This window comes from Solanum stenotomum, chromosome 8, assembly GCF_019186545.1.
Source record: "Solanum stenotomum isolate F172 chromosome 8, ASM1918654v1, whole genome shotgun sequence".
NCBI classification, from domain to species: Eukaryota; Viridiplantae; Streptophyta; class Magnoliopsida; order Solanales; family Solanaceae; genus Solanum; species Solanum stenotomum.
This window is the reverse complement of record NC_064289.1, coordinates 2,608,207-2,629,369: the sequence shown is the minus strand read 5'-3', so window position 1 is coordinate 2,629,369 and position 21,163 is coordinate 2,608,207. Positions and strand designations below refer to the sequence as shown.

General features: G+C 33.7%; 4 protein-coding genes and 2 non-coding genes across 7 annotated transcripts; 3 read left to right on the top strand and 3 right to left on the bottom strand.

Moving 5' to 3' along the window:
• Positions 1-127: 127 nt before the first annotated feature.
• Positions 128-2,137, bottom strand: LOC125872607 (ras-related protein Rab11A). Its single transcript, XM_049553356.1, has 3 exons — positions 2,014-2,137; positions 1,645-1,836; positions 128-875 (listed from the first exon to the last, which is right to left on the bottom strand). The coding sequence occupies exons 2-3, from the start codon at positions 1,807-1,809 to the stop codon at positions 393-395; spliced, it is 648 nt and encodes a 215-aa protein (XP_049409313.1). The 5' UTR covers positions 1,810-1,836; positions 2,014-2,137; the 3' UTR covers positions 128-392.
• Positions 2,138-4,036: 1,899 nt separating this feature from the next.
• LOC125872609 (uncharacterized) lies at positions 4,037-7,140 on the top strand. Its single transcript, XM_049553359.1, has 4 exons — positions 4,037-4,314; positions 4,498-4,603; positions 6,537-6,616; positions 6,835-7,140. The coding sequence occupies exons 1-3, from the start codon at positions 4,203-4,205 to the stop codon at positions 6,613-6,615; spliced, it is 297 nt and encodes a 98-aa protein (XP_049409316.1). The 5' UTR covers positions 4,037-4,202; the 3' UTR covers position 6,616; positions 6,835-7,140.
• Positions 7,141-8,352: 1,212 nt separating this feature from the next.
• TRNAS-AGA (transfer RNA serine (anticodon AGA)) lies at positions 8,353-8,434 on the top strand. Its single transcript has one exon. It is a non-coding gene; the product is annotated as a tRNA-Ser (tRNA).
• Positions 8,435-12,228: 3,794 nt separating this feature from the next.
• Positions 12,229-15,334, top strand: LOC125872608 (uncharacterized). 2 transcript variants are annotated; one of them, XM_049553358.1, is made up of 6 exons: positions 12,229-12,401; positions 13,472-13,562; positions 14,147-14,292; positions 14,383-14,458; positions 14,543-14,610; positions 15,068-15,334. In XM_049553358.1, exons 1-5 carry the CDS (start codon positions 12,309-12,311, stop codon positions 14,557-14,559), a joined length of 423 nt encoding a protein of 140 aa, XP_049409315.1. In that variant the 5' UTR covers positions 12,229-12,308; the 3' UTR covers positions 14,560-14,610; positions 15,068-15,334. The 2 variants fall into 2 exon arrangements, with proteins under 2 accessions (XP_049409315.1, XP_049409314.1); XM_049553357.1 differs by having other exon boundaries at positions 14,117-14,292.
• Positions 15,335-19,412: 4,078 nt separating this feature from the next.
• On the bottom strand, positions 19,413-20,192 carry LOC125872606 (thylakoid lumenal 15 kDa protein 1, chloroplastic). The gene has a single exon (XM_049553354.1). It carries the CDS (start codon positions 20,139-20,141, stop codon positions 19,482-19,484), a length of 660 nt encoding a protein of 219 aa, XP_049409311.1. The 5' UTR covers positions 20,142-20,192; the 3' UTR covers positions 19,413-19,481.
• A 39-nt stretch (positions 20,193-20,231) lies between these two features.
• Positions 20,232-20,303, bottom strand: TRNAD-GUC (transfer RNA aspartic acid (anticodon GUC)). Its single transcript has one exon. It is a non-coding gene; the product is annotated as a tRNA-Asp (tRNA).
• Positions 20,304-21,163: the final 860 nt, after the last annotated feature.

The following is a 21,163-nucleotide window of genomic DNA, read 5'->3' as shown; positions in this document are numbered from 1 at the left end:
GAAAAAAGAAGACATACTGATTAGAAACACTCACAGAACAGCAGCCATAACTTTATTTGACAGAAACACGAGGAAACATGCTCCGATTGAATTAAAAACTCATTTGTACCACCAAGTCCTGGAGATCAGAGTTAATTTGATCTTGCCAACATCACCAGTATCCACAATTTTCTTAAGTAAATGGGTAAAGTGTGTATCATATGAAGTATAGATAGTCCTAAACCACTAGGCAATATTAACATGAAATAAGCTCTGCTCTTTATCAATCAAGAATGTAATCTACTAGCCTCTCTTGCCCTGAATGAAGGAAATAGAAGACAAGAAAAGAAACAAGGGAAAAATCAAAAGTTTATGCCTTGCTACAAATTCTATTTCCTTTTTGAAACATAAACTCAAGTGGAACAGCAGCCTCTCTTCACATTTGCAGAGTTATCACTGACATTGATGGTTGTACCCTGACCAGGAAGTGCAGTGCTATCTGCTTCCTGGGCTGCCAATGCCTTCTTGCTAATGATCTGGTATATATCTGTCAATATAGTCTGAAACGCCTTATCAACATTAAAAGCTTCCAATGCTGACGTCTCAAGAAATGACAGCCCTTCCTTCTCAGCTAAAGTTTGACCATCCTGCTCGGAGACTGCTCTAAGATGCCTAAGGTCAGACTTGTTTCCAGCCATTATGATTACAATATTAGAGTCTGCATGGTCTCTCAATTCCCGTAGCCACCTCAGAACATTGTCAAATGTTTGCCTCTTTGTTATGTCATAGACAAGGAGGGCACCAACTGCTCCTCGATAATAAGCACTGGTAATAGCTCGGTACCTTTCTTGCCCTGCAGTGTCCCATATCTGGGCCTTCACTGTTTTCCCCTCCACCTGCATCATAAAGTAGAATTAGTGAGAGATGTCAAAAGAACAATACTTTTGCCATGCCTTAATAATGAGAAGAAATGAATCTTGCAGGTGGCAAAAGCAATTTGACTCATTGGTCCACAGGGCTTACAAAATTTAGTACTTCACAGTGTAAAATCTTTTTGACCTATAGGACACAATAAACGCCACTCAAACGCTCAAATTCCCATCAGATATAGACGACATCTTCATTTCACCAGAAAAGAAAATAAGAGTATTGTACAACTTTTCTCACAGGGACAGATCAATCTGTAACCAAGATGATTCAGATGTAAAACACAGTTACCAAAATTTCCTTACTCCTAACAAGCATGTCCATACAAAGGTCCAGCTACATATATGCAATTGTACCTTGTGCATACCTTGAAATAATGAATGAATCTGTACACTATGAAAGAATCAAACTTTGTTGGCGTTCATTCAATAGATGATGACCATGTCTAAGGTGTTTGTTTTTTGTTTATAATGGAAAAAGAGAAAAAGGGCCAACTATGACGAGTCATATAGTAACAATTATCTCTATGACATTCACATACAAAACCATACAAACGTGTAATTCCAATAGCTTAAAATTAATAATTCAACAATTTGTCATAGTTTTCATCATTTCATGTTTCATAAGAGTAATTACAGAAACAAAAAACTTGAAGGTTAAACTAATAGAAATAAAAAAATCACCGTACGTGAAGCTAAAAGGATGCAAATAAAATTACACCATGAGATTGTTTCAAACCTGAAGAGTTCTGGTGGCAAACTCAACGCCGATAGTGGATTTCGACTCCAAACAGAACTCATTTCTCGTGAACCTGGATAAAATGTTTGATTTGCCCACTCCAGAATCCCCAATCACGACGATCTTAAACAAATAATCGTACTCGTGATCCATTTTATTTGCCATGATCACTTCTCTCTTCTCTCCCAAAACCTACTCAAACGAACAAACCTTTTTCAGATCGACAAATTCCCGATCTAATCGGATCCAGACTAAACCTAACTGCAACATAAAAAAAAAACAGAGGCTATTTTCGCACACATATGTATATGCTGATATTCAAATAGAGAAAAATGTAATTATATGTATGTATGCCGATGTAAAGCTTACCGGAAGGAGAGATCGGAACGGCGTCGACCGGAGAGGAAGTTGGAGAGGATTGAACAAGGAAATGGATGATTGACAAAAAGAGAAATGTTGTAGTTTTGAAACGGCCAATGTGCGCACTGCTATTTTTGCTTATTTTATCATTCATATTTTTTCTATATATACTCGGTCCAAAAGAGAACAGTTGTAAAACTACCATAGTATATTTATTAATCACGCTCCACTGTCTCAATTTATATACTATTCACTTTTTTTAATTAGATTGAAAAAATTGATATATTTTTATATTAAGTGATAATTTAATTTTAAAATGTTGATTTTATAAAACGACTTACTACCACACACATTTTTATCATTTATTTTAGTTTACAATTTTCTAAAATCCTTCTTTCTTTTTTAAATCATGACAAGTTAGAGACGGAGAGATTGGTTATTTATTTATCGCAAAAAGAAAGAATCAAACAGTTTTTTCCAGGCAAAAATGGAACGGCGACCTTTTGGTGAGGTATTTGCGGAAAGCCTCCGTTGGCAATGACTGGCTGCAGCCTGCAGGCTGTAATGGGAATGTTTAATGTTGAAGTATTCCTTCACAGTTTAGGAGTCGTTTGGTGGAGATATAAAGTATAATAATCTCATAGATTAATATATTATTATTTTATTTTGTGATTGATTGAAGATATTAGGCAGACATGAAATTATTTATCTCATCATTTATACTTTATTGATGTCACAAGTTATCTCATTTAGGTGGTAGAATAACTTATTGTTGTTGAATTAATTCACTATATTAGACTAATCAAGCAAACTGATAGCATTCTTTTTTTTTCACGCTGATACTCACTTTGCGATTCGATTGATTCAAATTGGTATCGAAAAAAAATATTTTGAATAAAATTTATATTCAAAGTGATTCAGGTTTCAAAAAATTTAATCAAAAATTTAAATTTTCTTATGTGACTAGACTTACTCATATACTTTTATGTGAAGATGTTTGATTGAATTCGGAATACAATTTTATTTTTTTCGATTCTTTTTTGTGGTATGTATAATAAGGTAAATACATGTAATAAGTAATGGTGAAAGTTTTAGAAGACTTTATTTCTTTCTTGGTGCGACCAACATAAGTATCATATCAAATAAAAGTGAAATACGAATACTAAAATTAAATATTTCTAAAAATAACATATCATTTATTATATTAATGATAATAAAATAAAGCATGCGTTTACTTTCTCTTGTATGCGTCAACCACAAACATTATTGTCTCATCATGAAATGGCAAACGTAAACAATATATATGGTCTCATCATGAAATGACAGAAACTATATTATTCCTTCACTAAGAATAAAACTCGATTACTACTATATATGGTCTATTACCCTATAACATATTGAACAAAGTGTTTCAATTAAATATTATTTTTTCATGTGTTCTCATTCATCTATAATATAATTAAGTTAATCAAATAAATTATATCATTTTCTTTAATTGTACGGCTTAATAAGTCATAAAATTACATGTATTTGCTACTTGAGATTGATGTATATAAATAAAAGAGATGAAATAATTTATGTGATTAACTTAAATCTCTACTAGACAAATGAAAAAAACAGTCATCCCTCCAAAAAAAAAGAATATGTCAATTTGAAATACTTTATTAGAGGTTATATTGGATCTTGGGAACTTACATAAATCCACTAGTTTAGGAGTTAATTACTTAAATACACTTTAGTTTACAATATTACGTATTTTACTAGATTTTTGCGCTTGCAAATACGTCGAAATACATGTATATCAAATGCATGAGGTCAAATTTAGGTGTAATTTATTTTAGATACATTATATACAAGTTTAATCACATGTATCTGGAATACATAGCAAACTTTGATTGCCTCTATCTCTCATCTCGTTCACCACTTTCCCATGTATCTAGTATCTCACATACATGCGAATCACTTCAAATACATTCATATACATATGGACATGCGGCCCAAATACAAATGGCCCAACAACTCCTTCTAATACCAACTTCCAACCCGATCCACTGGTTCGGATCTGTCAATGACCAAAACTTTTCCAACAAGCTTTTCCTTTTTACCTTTATCATCTACGCACGAGTGTATCTTTTCCGTTTATCGTTTCCACAAGCAAACTGATCAATTGATTTTTTGGCATTAACCCATCAGCGAAGATGAAGAAGGAGGATACCGTGAAGCTAATCAGCCGCGAAGGTTTTGAATTCATAATTGATAAGAAGGCTGCTATGGTTTCACAGACTATTCGTAACATGCTCACTTCTCCAGGTCAATCTCCCTTTTTTTCAATTTCAATTAGGGATTTTTTGGGGTCCATAGCGATTTAATTCAATAATCGTTGTAATTGCAGCAGAAATGTGATTTCCTTGATTGGAGCGATTGTTAATTTCTATTCGGTGTTTGATGGTAATTGGGATGTGATTGTAACTATTTGTAATTTGTTTGTTGCAGGGAGTTTTGCTGAGACAGAGCATGGGCAAGTAACTTTTCCGGAGATTAACACCACCATTCTTGAGAAGATCTGCCAGTACTTTTACTGGTCCCTTCAATATGCAAGGTCATATCTTACAATTTATTTAAACACCATAAATTACTGCTATGTTTGTCCTGTGTTGATTTCTTAGTTATAGAAATATAGAATTCAGGTTTACCCCTTTAATTCAGAAGGACTTATAACTACATTGGGCATCATTTTTTCATATGTATGATTGGACTGTTTTTTCTTGAGCCGAGGGTCAATTAGAAACAACCTCTCTACCTTTGAGGTAGGGGTAAGGTTTGTGTACGCTCTACCCTCCTCAGACCCCCACTTTGTGGGACTACACTAGGTATGTTGTTGTAATTTGATGTATGAGCAAGGAGCCTAACTGGCAATAGTAGAAAATACATGAGCACCTAAGGGTATGGCCTAGTAGTCAATGAAGTGGGTTGAGTACCATCAAGTCTCAGATGACAAAAACATTAGGTGATTTCTTTCCATTTGTCTTGTCCTAGCCTTGGTGAACATAGTTACCTAGTACTTGTTGTTGATGGAGTGACAAGTGTCCCCTGGAATTAGTCTAGGTGCGCTCAAGTTGTCCTGGACCCCATGGTTAAAAAAGAATAAAAACCATTATATTGGTATGGTGTATCCATGTTTTAGGCTTTTCAGATGATTCTGGTTTAGTAGTTTGTGAGCCCTAAGAGGAGCATTTGCATTATTGTGTTTTTGATGTTCAATATTTTCGATAGCATACATAGTCTTAGATCTGAGAACTCCTCGTGGTTATATGAACTAGCTGTAAACTAGGGCATGCTCATGCACTTGTATTGATCTATGTGAAGCACCTTTGAGGTTGGCTTCATATAGATCATGATATATATTTTTGTCTTTGCTAGGTCCAACATGTGGTAAACTAGATTGTAGTTTCTTTTTGGTCCTAAATGGTGGTCCTAAGTTTTGCTTGCATTTGGCTTTAAAATAGTTAGGTTAGAAATCCTAAGTTGCTGAAATGTAGTCTTGAAATTTCTCACTGGGTGAAATGAGGGCATAAGTCGCTTCTAGGTTTATATATCATGGAAATTTGGGAAGTATGCAGGATTATGCAACTTCATCAAGGAGGGTCTCAGATTTTATTAAGTAGGCTCAAAGAAATGAATGAGTAGGGTTGCAGTCTAGAACCAATGGAGCAATGCAAACTCAACATGCCTTTCACCACTTGTCTTCATTTTTCAGCAAGTAGTCTCAGAAATGAATAATAAGTAGGGTAGCATTCTACAACCAAACTCAAAGAAATGAATGATTAGGGTTGCAGTATATTACCAAAACAACAATGCAAATTCAAGAGACTGTCAACCACTACGACTTCCTTTTTACCAAATAGGCTCGAAATGAACAAATAGCCCTGCAGGTTCAACCAAAAGAACAGTGTGAATTCTGAGAGTTATGTCCTCTTCCACTTCTTATTATGATATTTTTCTTACTGAAAATTTACAATTTTGGGAACTTTTTGGTGTTACAATCTATTGTGGTACAACTACCTGCTTCCTTGACTTCCTTGTAGCACTGAGGAGGAGAGCATTGGATTTTTTATATAAGACGGTTACCACTTCAACACTTAATCTAAGATGATGCTTTACTGAATTGAATTTTGCTTCATCTACAATGTTTGGGGGCAAGCATTTGTTTTGGTCCACATGGTATGATAATTTGTTGTGAATTAGAGATATTCACACAGATAGTGGTGCATGCTCAAGTAACACATAGTTTTTTCCAGTATCTTGCTGCTTTTTTGTTCTGATGTAACATCTCTATGAGTTAGTGAGCTAGCTGCTAATAGATCTTAGTGTTCCCCTTTTTGTTGTGGATCACAATCTGGAAGCCCCAAACATGAACTATTATTGGGTATTGATATTCCTATCCTTTTGATCTTATGAAGCAACTCCTTCCCCTTCTTATATGCTGTTGATTTTGTTTGGTTGTACTTATATGGATTTTTTTTCCTCTGCAGTGGCAAGGAAACAGAATTCCATATTGAGCCTGAGATCACTTTGGAATTGATGATGGCTGCCAATTATTTGCACACCTGAGGTATTACTTCTTGTCCTCGGGGTAAAATTCCTGATTGTACAGTGTTTCCTTATTCTTTCTTGGTAATACTTTACTAGCCAAATATTCACATATCTGATCTATCATCTTCATAATCTTTTGTGCAATTGAATCTTTTCTGTTGCCATTTATAACTGTTTTGTGTTTCATTTCTTGATATACCTCCCTAGTTTGTTCCTAACTGAGTGAACATTTTCCAGGAACAATATTACTTTGGGGCCGTAAGGTATAGAAGTTTGGAAAAAGCATTGAATTGCCATTGGAGCTGATAGGATGTGGATATTTTAAGTTGTTTCTGAAGTTGGCACTGTAACTTTTGGTACATATGTTGTCTCCCTCTGCTGGAGAATGTAATAGTATTAGACATTTTGGGGTCTCAGTTCTATCTGTTCCATGGTTAACCCATTTTAACAGCAGAATTTATCCCCGTGTGGATGAATGTTCATGTGTCATGTGGTACTTGAATTTTTAAGGTACTCTATACTCGACGTGTTTAGATGCTTGAAGGGCTACTTGAGATCCTCTTTTAAACCTTTCTTATACTACTAGTAATCGAGTCCTTATTGATTGAGCACTATGAGAGAAGATTGCTACTGAATTCCATCTGGTATTACATGGGGATTTCTTTGATCTTTCTTTTATGCATTTCATGGTTCAAACTAATGCATATATTTTTACTGGCTAATTCGTTTTATTGACAATTGATGCTTGTGATCACACACACCTATAATCCCTCCAATCTCAAACTTTAATTGCGTACTCTAACGCGGGAAAAAAAAAAAGAAGGGGAAGGGCTGCAAGCATCAGTGGTTATTTTCACGGTTAAAATTCGTAATCTATAAGTAACATGAAAACAACTTTACCTTAGTAAATGCTTTATGAGTTAAACGACCTTATTTAAGATCGTTGGCTTCAAGTAAACCTGATGTGGGGATTATGATCCTCGGACGTCCAATAAGTGGAATAATAACTTGGTGTGCGGGCACACACAACCTTGAAGAAAATAAATCTATGAATTCGTATTCAAGTCAATTTATACGCATTTTGTTTAATGTTATGATATACTTGCTATTTTCTACTAGGATGTTTCAAGCTCATCAAGGCTTGGGCAACTGTAAAGAAATCACTAGTTCACATTCTTACATTATACATTTCTTTTTCTTCTGTTGTATGTTTGAATTGACCTTACTGTAATATATTTGTAGCTATTATAACTGTGGCATTAAATAACCAAAAGTGGACGTGCCGGAGTGGTTATCGGGCATGACTAGAAATCATGTGGGCTCTGCNNCGGTTAAAATTTGTAATCTATAAGTAACGTGAAAACAACTTTACCTTAGTAAATGCTTTATGAGTTAAACAACCTTATTTAAGATCGTTGTCTTCAAGTAAACCTGATGTGGGGATTATGATCCTCGAATTGTAGAGGACGTTCAATAAGTGGAATAATAACTTGGTGTGCGGGCACACACAACCTTGAAGAAAAAAAATCTATGGATTCGTGTTCAAGTCAATTTATACGCATTTTGTTTAATGTTATGATATACTTGCTATCTTCTACTAGGATGTATCAAGCTCATTAAGACTTGGGCAACTGTAAAGAAATCACTAGGTCACATTCTTACATTATACATTTCTCTTTCTTCTGTTGTATGTTTGGATTGACCTTACTGTAATATATTTGTACCTATTCTAACTGTGGCAGTAAAAAACCATAAGTGGACGTGCCGGAGTGGTTATCGGGCATGACTAGAAATCATGTGGGCTCTGCCCGCGCAGGTTCGAATCCTGCCGTCCACGTTTTTTTTTTAATATTATTTATGTTCATTTTATACTGTTTCAATACTACTATTTTATAATTGTTCCATCAAGTAAAGTAGGGATAAAAAGCGCAAGAAAAATTATACCACTTTATCAGATTCTAGCTAGATAGTAGATAGCGATAGTTTACGGAACAATATACGTTTCAATTTTATTTAGATGATTATATCATGATCACTAATCATTAAAAAATCATATAATTTAACTACTGATCTCAACTTGCCAAGCATGAGACTTGTTATTGTATTAGCTAGCGTATCTGGACAGGGAATTGAATAGTGTATGTTATAATGTATTCGAATTCAGTCATGAGCAGGTTGAAGAGAGTTTTAACGGTCCAACCTGACTTTGGAGGATTGAATCCATGTGTGAGATAAAATATGTGGATGACTAATTGTGGCTAGAGTTGAAAGGCTAATCAACATCAAATATAGCTATTTTTCTGTGAATGATCTGTTGTTGCGGTAGAACGTATAAAATAGATGATTTGAGGTGATCATTTGAACACAAACTTTGTTTATTTATTTAAAAAATGTTCAAATGATTGTGAATCAAGTTCAAATTAATTGTGGTACTATTACGAATTTTAACACATAAAACTTAAATTTAGATTCGATAATTTATTTTATATGTTGGGATGGATTTTTTGAGATATCTTTGAAGATGTGGATGGGGTGGAGGAGGACTTTTTGTTAGTTTGTGTTGATTCGATGAGTGATAGTGCCATTTGAGAGAAAATTCTGGATCCAACTTGACAAATAGATAAAAATGTATATAAATTGAAAACATGAAAGAGAAAATGGGGTCAGCACTAAGAAAGAAAGAAAAGGACTATTACTTGTGATTTATCTCTTACATATCTTTGTTTTTTTATCGACTTATAGATAAGCCTTTTAACGTTGTCAATTGCCTCAAATACACTAGCTTTTAATAATTAAATTAAAATATACATGGCACTAATGAGGAAAGCCACATATATATTTAAACCTTTTTCATGGGTGGGGGTCATCATTAATCAAAGGGCCAAATTTCCTATTCTGATCTTGTGTACAAAAAAATATTATGAAAATTGACTCTAGCAAGACAAGAGAGCCAGCCATATATTATATATATAAATATAAAATCTATGTGTGTGTAAGAGATGAGAAAAGGATGGGAATCAAATCTTGAAGTGTAGAAAAATCTATTTAATTCTTTCAATGCAACCTATATTCAGATAACGTGGGTGTTTAATTTATACTGAATTATACATATGGCATTATATATAGTTATTTTTTCCTAAACAATGTTTGTGTTACAAACTTATTCCTCAGATTATTCTTTTTGGTGATTGGTTTATTCTGCAAGTTAGATAATTAATGTGTATGGGATAGCTTAACTATCCGTTTGTTGAATTTTCCTATATGAAATTCAGATAGTGATGATTCAAGTGTATTTCGATAAATATTTGATGATAGTTCAGATAGAAAACTCACATATATACCTGCTGGTTCAGGTAAAAAACTTAAAAAATGAAGGTCGTTTGGTAGAATGTATAAACATAATGTTCAATAAAGTGTATTAGTAACACTTGCATTAGTTATAATTGTGTCTCTCACAAATTTATAGGCGAACATCAATTTAGTCCACTCCTATAATAGTTGGTGCTGAATTGGCCCCTAAACTAAAATGTGGTTCGATCATCAAATTACTTTGTATTATAGGGCAGGGGTCCATAATGGTGATTGTTGTGGTTTTGCAAAATTGTTTTCTACAAAATGTGTGACACTCCACAAATTGATTTTTATAAAATAAAGTTACNAAATTCCTTTGCATTACTAATACCTAGAAATTCATGGTATTAGTAATGCACTTCTCAATACAGAATATAGTATATAACTAATGCAAGCTTTAGTTATACATTATCATGAAAAAGTGTACAAACAAGGGACTACTAATACTATAAGACACCATTAGTTAGCAATTTCCTTTAGAATGAGCCTTGTGCAAACATGAATTAGCTGAATATTTTGTTTCTATTAACTTCTTCTTTTCTAATTATTTTGTTTTGGTTTTCCACTCGGTGTCCGGTACCCACATTGAAGCCTGACTAAATTTGGATTCACGCCGGGAAGTCCCACATTGAAAGGTAAAGCACTCCCTAACAAAGGCGACTCCGTACCCAAAGGGGCTTGAACCCGAAACCTCTTTGTTAAGGATAAATGAGTTCTTTTCTAATATACTATATGCTTTAGTGAATTTAAAGTTGATTTGTGTTCGATATATAACGAAAGGAGGTAAAGTTCTTGTCCTTTTTTTCTTTTTAAATAAGGAAAAGCCTCTAATAACATATAATTGTGTCTCTCACAAATTTATAGACGAATATCAATTCAGTCCACTCCTATAATGTTTGATGCTGAATTGGCCCTAAACTAAAATGTGGTTTGATCATCAAGTTACTTTGTATTATAGGGCAGGGGTCCATAATAGTGATTGTTGTGGTTTTGCAAAATTGTTTTCTACAAAATGTGTGACACTCCACAAATTGATTTTTATAAAATAAAGTTACATGATACCAAAAATAATTCAAGATTCGGATATTTTAGAATCTGAAAAAGAAGGCATGAAAGAGAAACTTACATTAATCAACTAAGAAAAGAATATTTGGATAATATTTTATTGATATTAAAAAAAAATATTTAAATTTGAAGTCAAAGTTAAAACTCAATACTCCCTCCCTTTTATATTAATTTTTCCCTATTGATATGATACATTCCTAAACTGACCTTATTAGCCATATTTTAGAACTTTTAATTTGACTTTTTACTACTTTCTGTTATTATTTAATATTAATGTATTGTTGAATTTGAGGATATATAAAATAAATAAATAAGAGATAATGATTTTAAGATATAGTAAATAAAATGAAATTCTATTTTTGATGTAGTAGTAGTAACGTAAGACATTTATGATTCGCAATTATGTAGAGTTTTCAAGACTTCACTATTCAGTTGTTCTTTTTTCCCCAAAATTCTTATATACTTAGGGTGTGTTTGGTATGAAGGAAAATATTTTTCAATTTTTTCATGTTTGGTTGGATTAAATGTTTTCCAAATCAACTTATTTTCCTCAAATTTAAGAAAAATGACTTCCCTTCTAAACTTAAAGAAAACATTTTCCAAAACTCTCTTCCAACTTCAAATTACAATTATTTTTTTATTGAAAAAATCAATTTATTTTGTCACTACTCTCAAACCACCCCTCCCCCCAAAAAAATAATAATTTTAAAGCTTATTTTTAAATTCAATTTTTTTACCCCACCCTCTCCCAAAAAAATATTAAAAATTGTTTTTAAAAGATATTTCTAATTTTAATTTTTTATTTTTTTACTCCCCACCCACTACCCTCGCCCCCCCATCAACCCCCCTATAAACCCCCAACCCCCTTTAAAAAGGAAAAAATTTAAGTTTGTTTTTAAAAAATATTTTTAACTTCAAAATTTCAATTTTTCATCCATACCCTCGACCCCCCCCTTCCCCTACCCCTACCACTCCCACCCCCCAAAAAAATTTAAGTTTGTTTTTAAAAATTATTTTCAATTTCAAAAATTATTTTCTACTCTAACAAAATAAAAGATACTTCTCAAAAATATTTTTCATTCATAAATCAAACACTAAAAATCTTTTTCAAAAAATATTTTCTACTCACCAACCAAACATGAGAGAATAAATCAAAAATCAACTTATTTTCCAGGAAAACATTTTCCATGAAATTGTACCAAACACACCCTTATTCTCAACTGTACAGAAATCTGCATTTTCAATTATTTTATATAGAGAAAAAATCTTTGTTTCGTACTTTACCTTTCTCTTCAATGGAAAAAAGTAGTAAGAAGAAGCAAGTGGGTTCTGCTGATGTTTCTGCTTCCACCGGTATTTTCTCTTCAATTTTCCCACCACCATCTAAGGTACTTATTCATTATATGAACGAACGACATTAGAGTAGTATATATGATTTGACTCAATACTAAAGTTTATAATTGAATAATTTAATGGAATAAGAATTTGGGAATTTGGAATTTGTTATATGTCTAACTGAAAATAGAAGTAGAAATAAGATGCAATTTGCTAATTGAAGTAGTTTATGAAGAACATGAAGGAGTGGAGAGATATGGGTTTTCACTAATCAGTATATGGCAAATCTATCAGTTTCTGTGAACTCCAGAAACTCTGTTAGCTAATTTCTGTGATAGAATTGTATTAACCTGTGAATGGAAACTTGATTGTTGGTGGTCGACGAATAGGATTTTAGTTGTGGGTATCGGTAACAGTTGAAGTGGTGTGTTATATGCTCTTTCTTTATCCTCAAGTCATAAAGGTAGCATGTTAGAGGTGGTTTATGGGCATCTTATGTAATAGTTGATGTGCGTGCTTGTGGCAGAGTTAATTGGTACTTACGTTGGTGGAAGATAGCACGTACCTTGTGGAATAGTTGATGTGGGTGCAAATTTTGTGATCAATTCAAGTAGTTAAGGGGTTGCGATTTCGATCATTTTAGATTTATAATCAAGGTTTTCTCTTTCCCAAGAGAAGATAAGAAGGGATTCATTTTTTTTCTTTCATGTGAATGTCCCTTTCGATATTCTTGTAGTTGAGGGATTACAATTTCATAGCATTGGATTGATCTCTTCCCATGGAGGAGAGGTAAAAAGTTTCTTACCTTTTCTTTGTTGGTAGGGTTTGGTAAGTAAAGCAGAGTCGACTTGAATTCCTAACCAAAATCTGACAATCCTTTAAGTCATGTAAACACCAGAAACTCTGTTTCTTAATTTCTATGATTCTGTCATAAGTCATAACAACTCTTTTTGTGATAGTTGTAACAATATAGAAGTTTCAGCTGAAAAAATTATTTTTGGTAGTCAACTAGGAAATTAATTGTGATAGTTTGAAATAGCGTAGCATCGATCTGCTTGTGTTCTCCTTTTCGAAAATAAAGTAAAAAAACTATTGTACTATCTCATCTTCCATATTCCTGTAGGTTATGGGAAGGAAAGCTTCGGCAGCTGAACTCATACAATCTCTGGAGAAGCAGTCATCTGGTTGTAGGGCATGGAACAAATCAGCTACAGGTGTCTTGTCACTTGTGATCTCTCTCTTTTCCTCATTCTCATTTGTCTCTCTTTGTTTCACCTCATTAAATTTATGTGTTATTCTCCAATCTATCTTAACACCTGACTCTTGGAGAATCATTGCGGTGCTTCACGTACTTGATTCTACCGACATAAGATAAACCTATTACATACAAGAGATTCTCGGACACCTCTTTCCATTCCCCTTCAAATCAATTGGTCACACTTGATCACGTATTTCTTGTGGTATAAATCCAAACAAAGCCTTTACTCTGTAACTTGTACTATGAGTGATGAATAGGGAATAGATGAAAGATGTATGATTCCGTGTAATTATGATAAGGTTTTATACACTGGAAAACCAGTGTGTTGGTCTACCACTACAATCAGTTTCTTTTATCAGTTCTATAATCATGAACAATTGCTTTCAATCGTAGGTTCTAACGCGTGGTAACTTGATGCTTTTGCTTGTATATTCTGCATTCACACTGAGATAGCATTACTTTTATTGTGAGATATGTGATATAGTGTCTAAAACATACATCCTTGAGCAGCTTACGTGACGAAAAATAAACAAGGTGCAGGGCATTGCAGATCCAGTAAGGAACATGAATCACTTTTTCAAGATAGAGGGGAAACATGTCCCCTAAGTTCTTCTCTCTTATATGGTGGTCAAGAGGACATGTATATCAAGTCATCTGATGCTCATAAAACTCTATCATATCCTTCTGTGAGTTCTTTTTCTTAAAATAATCTTCATAATTTAAAATATGCAATGTGATGATACTAACTCCTTTTGATGTACTTATAAACATTTCAGTACAAGAAGGAAGGAGGAGAATACGATTCTAGTGGAAACAGCCAATACAGTGCATCTAGAGGAAATTGGTGGCAAGGTATGCATGTTGTTAATTATATTGCAATGGTTGCAAGTACTCATCAGTGGAAGCTAAGTTTTTTTTGCAAATTCTTGTTTTCAGGGTCACTTTATTACTAGAAACATGGCCTCCGATCCCCCAAGACGTGAATTCCCATTTATTTAGTAGAGGTAAGTTAGTGAAGGACATAAAAAATTATTCCATTGATCAAATATGCGTCTCTGATGTCAGAACCTTTTATCTTGAAATATTCTAATTTAATTTTAATTTTAATGCAAATTCTGAACTTGTTAATTTGTTATCTCAGTTTTTTCTTCTTTGAGGACCTTTTGTTTAGCAGCACAGTTTACGATGATGGTTGTCTACTTCCATTTTGCTTACTCTTTTTCCCACAAAATTGTAATAGATTCATGCTGAAACTTGCTCTTTTTTAAAGGGGTGGGAGCATTTTCATAAAGAATAAAATAAGTCTTTTCCAAAAATGTATCTTGTTTAGCTAAGGCAAGTTTATGATGTTGATCGTACAGTACATATATTCTTATTTTTACTTCTTCCAGTAACACCGTGATGTTAGTTTGTTGCGCTACAAATGATTTTTCGTTTCATAATTTTTTGATTAATTTGCAGGAGTTCTGGAAGTCTTGGAACCAGGTTGCTATAGATTTGTTGAAGACTACTAGTACGGCCATATGTTGACAGACTCAATACTTTTTACTCCGGGATCTCTTGATGGTTATTTGAACCTTATATGACATGGACCTTTTTAATCTTTTTAGCTTTGTGCCTTACAAAGCAGGGACTTTGGGAACTACATCTCTATACTCCTTTTAACTCTTCGTATGCAACTAAACGATGTAAATTTCTGAATAAGTTCTTGTCAAGATTTGCATGAAACCTACTGTGCAATGAACTTGCATTGCATTGCCTACTGTGCAATGTACTTTGGAAACCTACTGTGCAATGAACTTGCATTGCCCTTTCTGAATAAGTTTGATGCTTGACAGAACATTTTTTTGTATGCTTTTGATGGCTTGAAATTCTATTTTTTATACATACATAATAGGATTGAAGAACATTGTGTCGATCAAACTGCAGTTTGTATCTTCAATCATCATGGTCTTTTTCAATTGTTCTCCATACCTGTTCCAGTGGTAGGTTACTACTACCACTGGAACAATCCTAGCAGCAAAGAACAACTGGGATTTGCTACAGAAACAGACAGGCTGCTGCAGTCTAAGTATAGTAGTAAGCCTATAGGGTTAATGTTGTTGTACACGACCACATAAGAAAAGAATCAACAAAACAATGTTTCCAGCTTTTGGTCTCAACACAGAGAAATAAGTAAAAACAAAAGGGACATTTTCAAACAGGCTTTCTACTACATAATTTTCCTTTCGTCCTTCCTGCTATGCTTTCACATAAGTCTTTCTTAAGCACTGGGTACAGTGGGCACAAACTGTTGGGATATATACTATTAACCATGTGTTAAGAAATAATATTTATTATAGAATAAATATTTGCTCAATTTTAATAGATCATATATTCGTTTATGGTGTCTATTTACTTATATAGTAGATGATTTAGTGTATAGAGTTTTAGCTTATACACAGAGGATTAAATCATCGGTTCTTATAAGTATAAAGTTTTTTGTTCACAATCTAGGATGGAAATTGGACATGCCATCGGTACGATTGTAGCACAAGATTATATGTAATTTATCTTGATTATGGGAACGGTATAGTTCCAACTTCTTGTGCTAGTGCATTTTGTATGTATTGAACGGGACCGAGTAGAGATAGTTGTTTTAGACTGACTGACAAAACATATTCTCTAAACTATTAAATGTACTTATATTCTTAATCCTGATATAACTATTATGATCTGTATATATTAATTATCGTTTTGATTTATTAAAAGGTGAGATTCTGAGATGGGTCAATATGCCTGGTAAGTTGGATGATAATAATATATATTGGTGAAATAATAAGTTAGTTGATGGAATCCATGTCTCGTTATAGAGATTGATTGATATGCCTTTTTGAGAAACTTATAAGTTTTCATCGTGTCAAACCTTGCAAGTGGATTTATGAATCCGACACATGAAATAAGTTAAGTAGTGCTCTAAAGGAAATTAATCATTAAGTTAAATTCGTCAGTAATTTAATTTATTGATTAGTATCTGAAATCTTAACATGGGGAATTACATAAGTGTTTAATGGGGAATTACGAAATATAAATAGAGGAGTGCAATTACGAATTTCTAGTGGAATGATTTGTAATTTATTATGGTAAGAATAATTCAAATTAATTATTTGGAATTATTTCCATAATAGGAAGCCTCAGTAATTAATTCTGTGGTCCCTCCAGTGCCCATATTTAACTAGAACTCAGAATCCTAATTCTAAAGGGAAAAGGGGAGAGGCGTTAGTTTTCTTATAAAAAGAAAACTAGCGTGTATTTTTCGGTTGAAGAAAAATAACGTGTGTTTGGTTCTCCTCTTTGGACTGTGAAGAAATCTCTATAATTAGGGATTCTTCTAGCCCTAGATTGATTAGTTTTCTATTCATACTTGCCCACCCAAGTATTGAGAGAGTTCAGATGTGAACTTGGGATCACTGTAGAAGACCATAGCTATCTTGTAGATTCACTTGAAGGTCTGTCTAACTTGGGGATTCGCTTGAAGGTAGTTCACGCTTCAAGAGGTATTTATCGAATTAAATTTCAGCAAGTTTATGTGTTCTAGTATGATTGTGTGTTCTAGCATAAATCGTATTGGTTATCTATTATTCATGTAAGCAGTAAGATTCTAATATGCTTCCGCTGTGCATATAGTTTTCCTACACAAACATATTCTCATCTCTTTGCTGACAACAATAGACCTGTAATGCTCCTTGAGCTTTTAGAGTTGGGTATGTCTACCTATCCCGAAAAGATGAATTCTGTATGAAAATATGTTGTAGAGCTTTTAGGCTTTAACCAACCTCCCAAGTAACTCTGGAGTCAACAATTTTGATCCTTGAATACTAAATCATAACCTAAAATCCTTGCCTTTTGATTACATTCGAGCAAAATCTTGGAAGAACTTTACAATCTTCAATTGCCTTGATCTTTTGCCATGAAAGTTAAAAAATTGGAGCTCAATCACCTGAATTTTTTTCTCAAGAACCAAAAACCAAGCACTACTTCAAAAGATGGTGGTCAAATTTGAAAACTTACAAACTGCTATGATCCTATATGAATACAGTACTTTATTGGACTTCTCCATTCAAGGCAAGGTAATAAGAATTTGGAAATAATTGAGCTACAAAATATAAAAGCAACAGAATTGGCAATGAAAACTTTCTTTTCTGAAGAAATAATACCTTCTCCAAAGAGGAAAGAAAATCCATTTAGTGATAAATATTCAACCAAATAAAGGCATGCAAAACTATATATATATAAAGTAGAGATCCAGCAGGTAATATCAACTGGTTTAATGGCGCCTGACTTGCACCATTTAGGACAATTCGAAGTCCCAACCTAGAGCTGAAAAAAGGTCACAAATTCCAGATTCAAGAATATGCAACCCAAGGTTGATCCAACTGCAAATTAGCAAAATCCCAGCTTGCAGGATCTTTGTGTTAATATGGCAGGCAAAACACAGCTCCTTTAATCACTACCATTGCTGCTTTTATCCTTTATGCCTACTATCCTGTTTGTGGGGAAACTCAAGTACACAGGAAAAGAAGAATGCTGAAAGATGAAGTGTGTTGAAGTTCACAAGATCCATAGATACTGTTGGACCATCAATGCAGAGCCTTGTTGCAGCACTTGGGTTGGTTGAAGTTTAAGGGCAGGCCGAGATAGAGTGCCATGGTAAAGAGCGAGTTCATACTACTATGTCATCTAAAGCTGATACGTGGATGCTGGTTGAGCTCAATTTTGCACTTCTACCACCACTCTTTAGCAGGAAATGAAGGCCAGGACTTATTATCATCTTTCTTCTAATTTTTAATCATGTAAAATGTGATAAACCGAAAACTGAAGACCCCATTTCATTTCAGAGGCAATATACTGAAAACTTGTGACTTTGCAAAATGAAGGACAGTGAGAAGATAACAACACTTTGCCAGTATAATGGCTCGGTGGCAGTTCCATTGATAATGACCTAGGAAGCATGATAATGGAGGCATGTGGGGATCTCTAATATTCCTCTGAATAGGAAATGTTGAGGATTGATTGTACCACAACATCAACCGGTGATCATGGAATACTTTTTGGATCACACAGCAATAAGAATTGTTCAAGCATAATTCACAAACAATCAACCAATTCTATTTTGTTTCATTCTTACCAGGATCAGATTGATGTGTGGCGGCCATCTCACTCAAAATGTAGTCTTCATCATTCAATGAGATCGATTAGGATAGCAGTTATGGCAGCGTGATATCTCCTTCATCTTCGACAGGTTCAAACTTGTTAAATTGTTGGATTTGGAATCCCTCAACATTGATGGTACTTCTCGCTGTGAAATACAATCTCTAATTCATATAAGGTACTTTGCTGATCGAACTAATGCTAGTTCAACTCCCTCCTTTATAGCTAAGCTTTGGAATCTTGAACCTTTTGGAATAACAGGGCTTAAGTGGAGAAGTGATATTACCTACTTCCCTTCAAGATTCCAAAGGTTAACCATAATGGAAGCAGTTGAATCATTAGTTTGAGCAACAAAGTAACTTAAATGGATTATTAGAGATCGTATTACATTGGGATAAGTGTCGCAATGTTAAAGGATTTCAAATCATCATTTTAACACGTCTTTAACTATCAAAGACGTCAGAGATATCAAGCCACCATGACAAGTCATCCAAATCAATCTTTGTGCCTTGCAAGTGAACCATAACAATGCAAATACAAGCTATATGGCAATTTGATCAAATATAATCAAACCGAATACGGGTTCCAACTGCTGATGTTTATGTGGAACCTCATGAACAGGTTGAATAGCCAGACTCATATACAGGGAAAACTATAAGGAGTACAAAGCTTACACTACACAAAGCTATTCGCAAAGCAATGTCTCTCGTGTTGCATTACCAGTAACTGTATTCACTCCATCAGCAAATTTGCAAAGGTATTCCCGTTGATCTTCTCTTAGAGGAACATCGGTGAAATCTGCTCCTTGTATAACGGAACCCTTGAAAGATGTATTCCCCGTTGTAAGTGCTCCTTCCAAATTAGCATTGCTTAAATTCACCTTAGTCACATTAGCTAAGGAGAAATCAGCACCTCTAAGATCCGCATCAGATAGATCAGCACCAGTTAAATCGGCATCAAAGAAGCTAGCTCCGAGTAACTTCGCACCTTTAAAATTAGCTTGTCTGAGTATTGAAGTTTTAAAATCTTGTTTGATTAAAGTTTTACCACTAAAATCCTTCCCTGTTAGATCTTGGCCTCTTGTTACTCCAGCACCGTAAGGGCCTCCACCTTTAAAGGCTAAAGCAGGATCTGAAGCAAAGAAGAGTGAAGCAGAGAGAAGGGCCAGAAAACTTGCTCTTGAGATTGATTCGCTTAATGAGATGAAACCATTTCTCGAAAATTCAGCTGATTTTAGAGAAACCAGTGATGTAGCTTGATCAGTTTGTGGGGAAAGATGGAGATTGTGAAGTTTTGGATTTGAGGGGAGTTTTGAACAACAGAAGCAGAAGCTGAGAATCGCCATTTCTGGGATGAGTGGCTATCAATGGTAAGATTTTTGTAGGGCATTTTGTTTGTGATAATCTTCAAAAAGAGGAGAAAAAAATAAAATTAACGCCGCTGCCGGGGATCGAACCCGGGTCACCCGCGTGACAGGCGGGAATACTTACCACTATACTACAACGACTTGTTGTTTACTTAGTGAAATATTATATTATTTAATAAAACAATCACACTGTACCATATACAATTTTTTGGAATTTAAACACAACAAAACAATAGTTCATTTTTGAAATCAAAACCTTTCCACCAATTAGTTGGCTATGGTATCTGGATTGGATTTCAATTATACGTGGCAAATTTCCTCTTTGTTTGCCGATCGAAGAAAGAAAGTTTTATATGGCTTCAAACAAAGGAGAAAGGGCCTTCGATTAATTGGTCTGAGGTTATTAACAATTTTATTTTGTCCAAGTCACTCATTTTTAATCTATTAAAATATTTTTTTTATGTCGAGGATCTATAAAAAATAATCTCCTTACTTGTTGATAAAATTTGCACACATTCTATCCTCTTCACATCTTAATATGAGATCACAATAATTCACGATGATTAGTCAGAATAGAATCCCAACATACCCAGCTAATAATAAGATATATACATATATAGCTAACCCATAAATTATTCATCTTTCAAGTAAGCTAGTAAGAATAAGAACGTATCCACATTCCACACTTATATAAATCAATAAATAAATGACATGCGTTTCGTAAATAATTCCTTGTTCTTTCCTTTTTTAACATATTATATTTAACTATTATATACTTTAATTTTATTATATTAAATTAATTCCTTATCACTTATTCCTAAAATTGATTTTTATTTTTATTTGTCATTTTTGACATATCAAAAAAAGATAGTTTTTTTCATATTTGACCCTAACCATTAAATACTAATTATCCAAATCATTTTTCAAGAACTAATCTAAACACCATTTAATAGGGATAGTTTGATAAATATATATATATATATATATCAATAATTATTTTC